Below are 12350 nucleotides of genomic sequence, written 5' to 3'. Positions count from 1 at the left end.
TTGAATGGCTCGCTCAGCCTTACTCTTCTGCACCCTCCTCATCCTCTCGATCTGCACCCTCTTCTTCACTCTCTGCTATGTGCACCCCCAAAGACACTACCACCAACAACACCACCACCACATACCTTCCGCTTGAGTCACAGGAATTATTTTCCGATCCATATCAAGAGGACATTTCTGATGCGCAGCCACTCTTGGTATTGGATCAGGAAGAGGAGGTAGCAACAACCGCTACTCAGCAGTCTGACGACAGTACCCAGATCAGCCCAAGGAGGAGGTTGGTCCCTGGTGTTGCTGCCTACTCCGAGATCTCTACTTATAGCGGTGGGGAAGGTGACGTTGATGATGACGTGTCTAGTGATGTCACGTGGGTGCCCACAAGAGAGGAAGAGGAGGGGAGTTCAGAGGGAGATATGGACCAGCAGATAGGGAGGAGAAGCAGGAATAACTTACATTGCACAGGAGGGACAAAGCAGACTGCAGATGTATCAGGAGCGAGTCATCGAGCATGTACGGTCACATCTGGTGCTCCCAGGACACCGGCACATGGCTCCGCAGTGTGGGCTTTTTTTAACGTGTCCGCTGCTGACAATAGCGTTGCCATCTGCAATCTTTGCAGTCAACGCATTAGTCGCGGTAAGCCCAACACTCACCTAGGGACGACCGCCTTAAGAAGGCACATGGGCAGCCATCACCGAGCCAAGTGGGAGCAACGGAACACACAAAGCCACACTGCAGGCTCTCACCGTCCAGCCTCGTCTTCTACTTCTTCTCCTCTCTCCTCACAATTGTCCTCCACTCCACCTTCCATCACGCCAAGCTCACGTTTTTCTGCAAAAAGGCAGGCTTCCGTGGGCCTAATGTTCGAGCATAAAAAAATGATGACGCCGGATAACCCTCTTGCCCAACGGTTGACAGCTGGCTTTCAGAACTCATAGCCCGCCAACTACTGCCATCTAAACTGGTGTACTCGGAGGCCTTTCGCAAATTTGTGGCCATTGGAACACCACAATGGAAGGTCCCAGGAAGGAAGTATTTCTCAGAGAAGGGCATCCCAGAGCTATATGGCCATGTTCAGCGGCAAGTGAATGTATCTCTGGCACACAGTGTCGGTGCCAAGATACATCTGACCACAGACACGTGGTCTAGCAAACACGGGCAGGGAAGGTATATCACTTTTACTGCCCACTAGGTGAACCTTCTGACGGCCGTCAAGCATGTAACCCGTGGCACCCGTGTAGATTTTGTTTTACCGCCACGGATTGCATGCAGGCCTGACTCTTCTTCTCCTCCTCCTACTCCATCCTCCTCCCTCTCCTCCTGTCACGATCACTCTGACGTTTCAGCCATACACAGGAGACTTACCCGTAGAAACCTGTCGTGGAGAGCCCGTCGTTTCCCTTTGACGCGCGCTAAAGCTAACGAACGCACTCGCGTCAACACGAACGAGCGCGCACACGCACGTGGGTCACGAACGGGAGCACGTCTACTCGCGGGGGCGCGCTGACCCGTCGTACGTCCGTTTGGCGCCCTAAGGTCTTCTTAAGTCACTGGCTCCCTTCCATCCGTGCTGTCCAGTCTACAGCGTGTCCGTGACCTTGCTTTCTGTACCAGTACCTGTTACCTTGATCCTTGATACCCGGCTTGTTCTTTGACCTTGATCCGTTGCTGCCTGCCTACGACCTCTGCTTGTCTGACCACGTCTCCGCCTCATCCTCTTGTACCTTGCTGATCGATTCCTGCTGACCCGGCCTGTACCCGACTCCGCTGTTCCTGTTTACCTGTTGGGGTTCCTGACGCCCACCTACCAGCCAGTCTCCGCACTTGTGCCTGCCTGCTACAGTCAAGTACCATCAGCTCTACCAACTTGCTGTCGGTGCCCAGCTGCTTATCCGGACCAGTCCTACCTGCCAGGCACTTGTGCCCCCTGAACTTTTGAATACCTGTCTCCATCTCCAGGGGTTCATTAGCCAGGGGATACGAGGGGCCGCTCCCTGCATTCCAGGCTCAACTACTAGGTACGTGACACCTCCTCAGCTGACTCCTCCTTTTCCGCTGCTAGCGTCTCTTCCGCTGCGCCGCCCAAGCTCCCCAGAACCTATTCGACATGCCAGGTGAGACGTTGCCATGCCGTGCTGCGTCTGTTGTGCCTGGAAGCCAAGAGCCACACTGGCCTGGCACTCCTTTCAGCTTTGCGTTCACAGGCAGATCAGTGGCTAACACCGCTCAATTTGACAGTTGGTAAAGTGGTGTGCGACAACGGTGCCAATCTGCTTAGCGCATTGAAACAGGGCAAAATCACGCACGTGCCATGCATGGCACACGTCTTAAACTTGGTCGTGCAGTGATTCGTTGTCAAATACCCTGGGGTCCAGGACATCTTGCAGCAGGCAAGGAAAATCTCGGCCCATTTCAGAAGATCTTACACGGCCATGGCTCGCCTTGCTGACATTCAGTGGCGACACAATCTGCCGGTCAGACATCTTATTTGCGATTGCCCGACGCGATAGAACTCAACCTTCTATATGCTTGATAGGCTGCTCCAGCAGAAACATGCAGTTAACGTCTACCTGTATGAACTCTGCGGCAGAACCGGTTCTGGGGAGCTGGGTTTTTTTTCACCGTGCCAGTGGCTGCTCATGCGTGATGCATGCAGACTTCTGTGCCCATTTGAGGAGATCACCAAACTGGTCAGTCGCAGCCATGGCGCCATCAGTGACATGGTAGCTTATGCCTTCTTTATGGAGTGTGCATTGCGTCGTGTCATTGATCAAACTGTGGAGGAGCAGGAGCGGGAAGATGAGGAAGTCGCAATGCTGGATGAATTCCCAGGGGGGGCTACTCTATCTGAGACAAGTCAACAACAGGAGTCTGAAGAGGAGTCAGAGGAGGATGGTGCCAGGGCGGATGAGGAGGAGCAAGAAGAGCATGCTTTAAACCTTTCTGGGATCCCTGTTGTGCGTGGATGGGGAGAGGAGAATGAAGAGGACGACATTATCCTGGATGATGAGCAGGAGCCAGGCCACCACACCGCTTCCACTTTAGTGCAAATAGGGGCCTTCATGCTCCAGTGTTTTAATAGGGACCCCCGTATAAAAAGCATAAGGGTCAAGGACCAGTACTGGGTGGCAACGTACTTAGACCCCCGGTACAAACACAAAATGGCGGAAATGTTACCGCCATCACAGAGGGCTGTCAGAATGCAGCACTTCCAGGCCTTTCTTTGAGAAATGCTGCATTCTGCTTTTGCCTGCGCTGGCAGAGGAGCAATTCCCACTCCCAGAGAAGGAGTTGCGGGTACCAATCCAACAGCGCCTGCAAGAAGATGTGTTGGTGACTTCGGATATGAGGTCATTCTTTCAGCCGATACATCGACAGGTGTCATCCGGATCCAGCATCAAGGAACGCCTAGACCGTCAAGTGTCCGACTACATCGGGTTAACGGCCGATGTGGACGCTCTGAGGAGTGATGAACCCCTGGACTACTGGGTGGGCAGGCTTGACCTCTGGCCAGAGCTTGCCCAATTTGCAATGGAACTGTTGGCTTGCCCCTCATCCAGTGTCCTGTCCGAAAGGACGTTCAGCGCAGCAGGGGGGATCGTGACCGATAAGCGTACTCGCCTAGCTCACGACAGTGTTAACTACCTCACATTTCTAAAAATGAATGAGGCATGGATCTCGGAGGAATTCAACACATGTGACCAGTAGACCATGTATATGTCTATAAACAATTTTTTTAATCGAGCACAGAGACCTTCTTTCTTCATTTGTCTCACTTCCTTGTCCAAAAAAAGCACACCGTTCTATATGCCCGTACCCTCCTCTTTGAAGAGGTTGAGCGGTGTCATATTTCTACTGGGGCTGCTTATTATGAGGGGCTCCCACCATCCCTGTGCTGTACTGACATCCTCCTGGGGCTGTACCTCTGCTGTGCATATTATGAGGGGATCCCACCATCCCTGTGCTGTGCTGACTTCCTCCTGGGGTTGTACCTCTGCTGTGCATATTTTGAGGTGTTCCCACCATCCCTGTGCTATGCTCATTATGAGGGGCTCCCACCATCCCTGTGCTGTGCTGACTTACTCCTGGGGCTGCTTATTATGAGGGGCTCCCACCATCCCTGTGCTATGCTGACATCCTCCTGGGGCTGCTTATTATGAGGGGCTCCCACCATCCCAGTGCTATGCTGACTTTCTCCTGGGGCTGATAACGGTGCAGGTGTCAGTGCTGTATATCACAGTGCTGATGTCAGTGCTCTCTGTCACGGTGCTGCTGTCAGTGCTGTATATCACGGTGCTGGTGTGAGTGCTTTATGTCACGCTGCTGATGTCAGTGCTCTCTATCACGGTGCTGCTGTCAGTGCTGTATATCACGGTGCTGGTGTGAGTGTTTTATGTCAGGCTGCTGATGTCAGTGCTCTCTATCACGGTGCTGCTGTGAGTGCTGTATATCACGGTGCTGGTGTGAGTGCTTTATGTCACGCTGCTGATGTCAGTGCTCTCTGTCACGGTGCTGCTGTCAGTGCTGTATATCACGGTGCTGGTGTGAGTGCTTTATGTCACGCTGCTGATGTCAGTGCTCTCTATCACGGTACTGTTGTCAGATTACTCTATCACGGTGCAGGTGTCATTGCTGTATGTCACGCTGCTGATGTCAGTGCTCCCTATCACGGTGCTGCTGTCAGATGACTCTATTACGGTGCAGGTGTCATTGCTGTATGTCACGCTGCTGGTGATCATCTCCTGCACCCTCTTCTTTGCCTACCCTGGTCCCTGACCTTCCCTCTCCTCCATTGCCTTCATGTGCTCCACAGTCCTGAATTGTCACAACAAGTTCCCATATAAAAACAGAATGCTTGTAGTTTTCGATCCCAGATTCACCTCATACATGTGTTATGTCATTTGCCATGTGGTGGGACTATGTTTGCACAGCTATTAATTATTTTGTGGCTGCAAATTAGACCTGTAGGTTTGCGAAGTTTGCCTCCCATTGAAGTCAATGGGGCCCGCCGCGAACGTTCCGGTTCGCGAACTATCGTTCGCGAAACGTCCCGTCGGAAGTTCGTCCATCACTACTGTCTGGCACAGAGGTGCCCCCAACCTCAGTGCGGGACCTAAAGATTGGCCTTTAGCCTGCTGTATACATTCATGTTTTTGTACAACCACTTTGTCCTGGCTGAAGAAAGCTATTTTTGTTTATCTGTTTTTCTAATATAAGAACTGCTTGCTTTTACCAAACTAACTGGCTGGCTGTCTTTCCCAAGCTATCTCAGATCACAATATATATAGTATACTTAGGTTGAAAGCCCTTTCGTCCTCTGCCCTATCTCACCTGCCGCTCAGCTATTTACAAAAGATCAAGCAAACAGTATAGAATTGTCCCTGAACTGTAACATGGTGACATCAACATATGCAACAGAACTTTAAGAATCCAACTTTTCAAAAGCTAGCCATCTTTATCTACTGTAGTACAAATCTTACTTTGGCTGGTTTAACTCTGTAATAAATAAAAATCCCTAATAAAAAGAGAACTCCTGATTAAAACTGAAATGTGGGAACAAAAAATGTCACACTGATTTTCTGACAAATAAAACAAATATGCATCCATTGACTTGATGTTTCTACTCTTCTCAGCAGTAGAGAATTGAAGTCAAGGTTCTAGATTTAAGTGACATTTTCTAAATATAGACAGTCTTTAAAGGAGTTTTAAAGGCAGATTTTTTTTTATCTTAATGCATTCTATGCAGCAGCCTCTCCAGCACCCCCTAATTACTTACCTGGGCCTCATCTCAATGTCCACAAGTGTCTTAGTACTCCGGTATTCTTCTCCTGATTGGCTGAGAAACAGCAGCGGCACCATTGGCTCCCACGGCTGTCAATAAAAGTCAGTTAGCCAATCAAGGGAGAGAGGGGGCAGGTCAGGGCTCCGTGTCTGAATAGACACACAGAACTGTGACTTGGCTCAGGTGCCCCCATAGTAAGCTGCTGGCTGAGGGGGCACTCAACAGGTGGGAGGGGCCAGAAGCAGCAAAGAGGGACCCAAGAAGAGTAGGATCTAGGCTGCTTTGTGCAAAACCAACTGCACAAAGGAGGCAAGTATAACATGTTTGTTATTTTTTTTTAAAACCAGACTTTACATTTATTTTAACCACTTCAGCCCCGGAAGATTTGGCTGCAGAATGACCGAGCCATTTTTTGCGATTTGGCACTGCGGAATTTTAACTGACAATTGTGTGGTCATGCGACGTTGCACCCAAATAAAATTGAAGTCCTTTTTTTCCCACAAATAGAGCTTTCTTTTGGTGGTATTTGATTGCCTCTGCGGTTTTTATATTTTGCGCAATAAACAAAAAATGAGCAACAATTTTGAAAAAAACCCCAATATTTTGTACTTTGTGTTGAATTAATTAGCCCCCCTCTGATGCACGGGGACTTCCCTATGGCTTTCCCTGTGTTGTCAGAGGGATGCGGGGTCACCTATTTACGTAAATGGGTGACCCCGCCCCCTCTGACACCATGGGGAAAGCTATAGAGAAGTCCCCGTGCATCAGAGGGGGCGGGGCAACCCGGTGGCCCCGCCCTCCATTATATAAGAGCTGTCACCTGAACAGAAGCGTCACACAGCGGGAGACTACCATTAGGGCGGATTGTCGACGATTCAGAGAAGAAGCCAGAGGAAGATGGAGGAAGATTGAGGAAGAAGTGGGGAAAGATGGAGGAAGAAGAACACCGAAGAAGAAGCGGGGAAAAAAGAAGACATTAATAAAGGAATTGTCAAAAAACGTCTATTGTCTTTTTTTTAAACATTTTTGACCTTTTTTTGTGAAATGGTAGGGGTACATTTGTACCCCATTACCAATTCACACGGGGGGGGTGGGATCAGCGGGTCCCCTTGTTAAAGGGGGTTTCCAGATTCCGATAAGCCCCCCGCCCTGCAGATCCCTACAACCACCGAGCAAGGGTTGTGGGAATGAGGCCCTTCTCCCCATCAACATGGGGACAAGGTGCTTTGGGGGGCTACCCCAAAGCACCCTCCCAATATTGAGGGCATGTGGCCTGGTATGGTTTGGGGGGGGCTCTCTCTTGTCCCCTCCTCTTTTCCTATGGCCTGGCAGGTTGCGTGCTCGGATAAGGGCCTGATATGGAATTTGGGGGGACCCCCACACGTTTTTTTTTTACATTTAGGTTCGGGTTTCCCCTGTGGGGGAATTCCATGCCATTTTTATCAATGAACTTTTACGTGTATTGCCGGGACCGATAATTCATTATAGCCGCGAGTAGTTTTAAGTTACTTTTTTTCCTTTAAAAATGTAATTTTGCTGTCAGACATGCGCCACTTTACAGGCATACTGTAGACACCCCCGCCTGGTACAAAATCTCAAGGAATATTACACTTTTATTGTTTCACTGTAAGCATTATTAAAATCACTGCTCCCAAAAAAACGGCAGTTTTTAAAACTTTTTTTGCATTGATACCTTTCCCCTAGGGCAGAACCCAGGCCCCCAAACACTTTTTACGACAATACCATGCATGTAAGCCTTTAAAATTAGCACTTTTTTTTCCTGTTTGTGTCCCATAGACTTTAACGGTGTTTAACGCGTGTTCGAACAATTTTTTTGCCCGTTCGCATGTTCTGGGGGGGGGGGGGGGTGTTCGGCCCATCCTTACTCCCTGCTGAAACCACTTCCTGTGGAAGAGAATTCCACATCCTAACCGCTCTTACAGTAAAGAACCCTCTATGCTTTTCTTCTAATTTTAGTGAATGGCCACATGTCTTATTAAATTCCCTTTTCCGGAAAAGTTTTATCCCTATTGTGAGGTCACCAGTACGGTATTTGTACATTGAAATCATATCCCCTCTCAATCGTCTCCTCTCCAGAGAGAACAACTTCAGTGTTCGTGACCTTTCCTCATAACTAAGGTCCTCCAGTCCCTTTATTAGTTTTGTTGCCCTTCTTTGGACACTCTCCAGTTCCACCACATCCTTCCTGAGGACTGGTGCCCAGAACTAGACAGCATACTCTAGGTGCAGCCAGAGTCTTTTAGAGGGATAATTATTGTTTTACCTCTGGAGTTAATCCCCTTTTAATGTATGCCAATATTCTATTTGCTTTGCTTGCAGCAGCTTGGCATTGCATGCCATTGCTGAGCCTGTCACTAGGGCCCCCAGGTCCTTTTCCATCCTAGATTCCCCCAGAGGTTCTCCCCCTAGTGAGTAGATTGTATTCATATTAATGCCACCCAAATGCATTATTTTACATTTTTCTACATTAAACCTCATTTGCCATGTAGTTGCCCACCCCATTAATTTGTTCAAATCTTCTTTGCAAGGTTTCCACATCCTGCGGAGAAGTTATTGCCTTGCTTAGCTTAGTATCGTCCGCAAATACAGAGATTGAGCTGTTTATCCCATCCTCCAGGTTGTTTATGAATAAATTAAATAGGAATAGGCCCAGGACAGAACCCTGGGGGACCCCACTTTCCCCCCGGACCCTTCCGAGTACTCCCCATTTATCACTACCCTCTGAACTCACCCCTGTAGCCACTTTTCAATTCATGTACTCACCCTATGGTCCATGCCAACAGACCTTACCAAAGCAGACCTTACTGCACAGTAAAAGTTTATGGGAAACTGTATCAAATGATTTTGCAAAATCCAGATACTCCACATCTACAGGCCTTCCTTTATCTAGATGGCAGCTCAACTCCTCATAGAAGGTTGATAGATTAGTTTGGCAAGACCACTGCAGTCACTGCATCCCTATACACTTACTGTACATGGGCTGCCTGCACGCAGAGCCTGGCGGTTCAAGCACCATAAATACACAGCCCATTTACAGACCACAGGCATCAGCTCCCATGTGAATGAGACCTTAGTGATTAATGATCTTTCTTATTTAAAGAATAACAAATATTTTTGAATTTTATTTCATTTCTAGGGCTTCTGGCAGAAAGACAGAGAAATTTACTGTGTCAGTAAATATAGCCGCACAAAGTAAAGTGACATTTGAGTTGGTTTATGAAGAAATGCTGAAGCGTAATCATGGGAAATATGAAATGCTCATCAAAATTCAACCAAAGACTGTTGTCAGAAACTTTCAGGTATTTCACAAACAATGTGAAAAAAAGTGGCTGATACACAGCAACTAATAAACTCCGCGCCACAAAAAATAATAAAAAAGATATCAAATTGACCTATAGTCAGTGAATCAAACAACTAATAGCTGCTCCCTAGAAGAACAAGAAGAAAACTTGTCATGCTGAAGATATAATGATGATAGGGGCACTAGAGTAAATATAAATATCAAAAAAATGTGAGAATTTGATAATCAAATGGTATCTAAAATAATACACACCATATTACAAAACTGCAATAAACAAAAAAATTACAACCAAAATATAGTGAAAAACAATAAATAAAGTCCCAATTGGGTGATGACACCAAAAGGAAAACAAAAAAAAAACTTAAATAAATATAACTCCAAAGTCCAAAAAACAGTGATTTTTTCAGTGAAAAGCTCCTTCTGAATCCATAAATCAAAAGACTGCTGGAATCTTCTATAACGTAATGAAGCATCCCTTCACCAAAAACTTATGGACATAGAAACAACACCCCACTTGTGAAGATAAAGATGTCTTCTTACCAGATGCTGTTGACTACTTTAATTAAAAAGATAGTCAAATAGGCTTATGCAGGTTGATTCCCTGCTCACATGGAATAAGGTGGACCTCGTATGGACAGAAGCTTCTCCTCATAGACTCAGATAGGTCATAAAAAAAGCCAAACAAAAATCCATAGCGTAACACCGTTTAATAATAAAAATAAATTAAAAAAACATAGGGCCAAATGGCTGCTTACATATGTCGGTGCCCAACCTGGCACTGGGGCTGCTTGCTTAAAACAAACGTTTCGTAATGGATACGTAGTTCCTCGTGGTGTAGGCGTGCGTTCCACCAAAGGACAGCCGATAACCAAGGACGACTGGAACTAGACGTAAACGAACGTGACTGGATACCGCCTCGACGTACGTTTCGTTTGACACGTCATCAGGAAGCGTACCCAGTCACAAAGTCAGCGTTCTTTATAGTGTCTCGATTAATCCATAGACCAATCGAGAAATACTTAATTTAATACGCAGCCTCAGTCCCACTTAAGGCTAACAACAATAATGGTACATTAAAACATAACTAGCAAATAAGCGTTTAAAACGTATTAACCCAAAAACGAAGGGATGAATTGTATATGCTAGAAATTAGAGAGTAAAAAAATAAAATTAGAAAAATACGCATATAATAATCCAATGGAAATGTCCATTGGAAAAAAGAGGGATAAGTTGCTTGTAATTTCCAAATTGACCACTAGATGTCAATCTATAGTCTTGAAATTTTCTACCACTTATAAGACAAAAAAGAGGGATTTTTCCTGATTGGTAATTAAATATTTCTAATAAAGAAATATATAAAATTCTTAAATATATTATTATCATTACCAAAATATATCCAGCATTATCTCTGGCTACCAGACGTGAGGAAAAACCAACAAAAGCCCACATCATAGGCCAGAACTTAGAGAGTAAAAAAAATAAAATTAGAAAAATACGCATATATTAATCCAATGGAAATATCCATTGGAAAAAAACAGGGATAAGTTGCTTGTAATTTCCAAATTGACCACTAGATGTCAATCTGTAGTCTGGAAATTTTTTTCTACCACTTATAAGACAAAAAAGAGGGATTTTTTCCTGATTGGTAATTAAATATTTCTAATAAAGAAATATATAAAGTTCTTAAATATATTATTACCATTACCAAAAATATATCCAGCATTATCTCTGGCTACCAGACGTGAGGAAAAACCAACAAAAGCCCACATCATAGGCCAGAAAAAAAACGCTAAATGAATTAAAAAAATGAAGAAATGACGGAAAATACCTAAACACGAGAAATACGAGGGACTTTTCAATCATTGGACAAAAAACAATTTAAATCGAGCTCTATGTTCATTCCTAGAGGCTGCATAGTTTTTAAATTGTATATCCACTTCGTTTCGTTTTTTGATATTTCCCTTTTCATGTGTGTTCCTCTCCAATGTTTTGAGATCTTATCGATCCCGTAAAATTTACAGAGTGAAGGATCGCTATCGTGATGCGTTTTAAAATGCCTTGACACGCTATGGTTGGGAAATCCTTTCTTAATATTTGTAAGATGTTCATTAATTCTAATTCTTAGCTGTCTAGTAGTTCGACCTACATACTGCATGGAGCAGGGACATTCCAGCACATATGTTACATGATCTGAGTTGCACGTAATTAGTGGTTTGATTTTATACTCCAGCTTCGTGACTTGTGATTGAAACTGAGTAATCTTCCTTGATGAACGTACGTACGTCGAGGCGGTATCCAGTCACGTTCGTTTACGTCTAGTTCCGGTCGTCCTTGGTTATCGGCTGTCCTTTGGTGGAACGCACGCCTACACCACGAGGAACTACGTATCCATTACGAAACGTTTGTTTTAAGCAAGCAGCCCCAGTGCCAGGTTGGGCACCGACATATGTAAGCAGCCATTTGGAAGACATCTTTATCTTCACAAGTGGGGTGTTGTTTCTATGTCCATACGTTTTTGGTGAAGGGACGGAGCTTTTCACTGAAAAAAATCACTGTTTTTTGGACTTTGGAGTTATATTTATTTAAGTTTTTTTTTTGTTTTCCTTTTGGTGTCATCACCCAATTGGGACTTTATTTATTAATGTTTTTCACTATATTTTGGTTGTAATTTTTTTGTTTATTGCAGTTTTGTAATATGGTGTGTATTATTTTAGATACCATTTGATTATCAAATTCTCACATTTTTTTGATATTTATATTTACTCTAGCGCCCCTATCATCATTATAATTTCACAAACAATACTATCTAATTCTTTTAGTAGCAATAGGAGTGTCCATAGCTCCCAACTGTCCCTGATTTTGAAGGACTGTACCTGATTTGGAGCAATGTCCCTCTGTCCCTCTTTCCCCCTCATTTGTCCCTCATATTGGTCTGATCTATATAATTTTATATAAAATGCACTTTTTATCTTTCAAACAGTGTTTCCCAGTGCTGAACCTTTCATCCAAATTCTAAATTGCTGCATTTGTAAATTTTAAAAGCCAATATAAAGGAATATTAGTGGTAAAAAAAAAGCCCTTGTGGATTTAATGAACCTTTTTGTTTGGTTAATTTTCCTTTAAGGGGGTGTGACAGGGGGCGTGTCCTATGCCTACATAGGTTTGCTAGTAGGTGTCCCTCATTCCCACCTCAAAATGTTGGGAGGTATGTGAGTGTCATCCACTTTAATATTATAATCCTTACTT

The 12350-nt window shown here is 45.1% G+C and overlaps 1 protein-coding gene across 1 annotated transcript in view; it reads left to right on the top strand.

The window, feature by feature from the left end:
* LOC143927810 (inter-alpha-trypsin inhibitor heavy chain H3-like) overlaps nt 1–12350 on the top strand; it is a 208280-nt gene that overhangs the window by 41493 nt on the left and 154437 nt on the right. The window contains exon 5 of the mRNA XM_077452192.1: nt 8940–9102. Coding sequence (XP_077308318.1) covers nt 8940–9102 — 163 coding nt within the window. The remainder of the gene's footprint in view (nt 1–8939; nt 9103–12350) is intronic.

Source organism: Lithobates pipiens, unplaced genomic scaffold, assembly GCF_037356315.1.
Source record: "Lithobates pipiens isolate NorthernLeopardFrog02 unplaced genomic scaffold, aLitPip1_a1.2 Scaffold_23, whole genome shotgun sequence".
NCBI lineage: Eukaryota > Metazoa > Chordata > Amphibia > Anura > Ranidae > Lithobates > Lithobates pipiens.
Note: the sequence above shows the minus strand (reverse complement) of the source record. Positions and strands in the feature narration are given on the sequence as shown.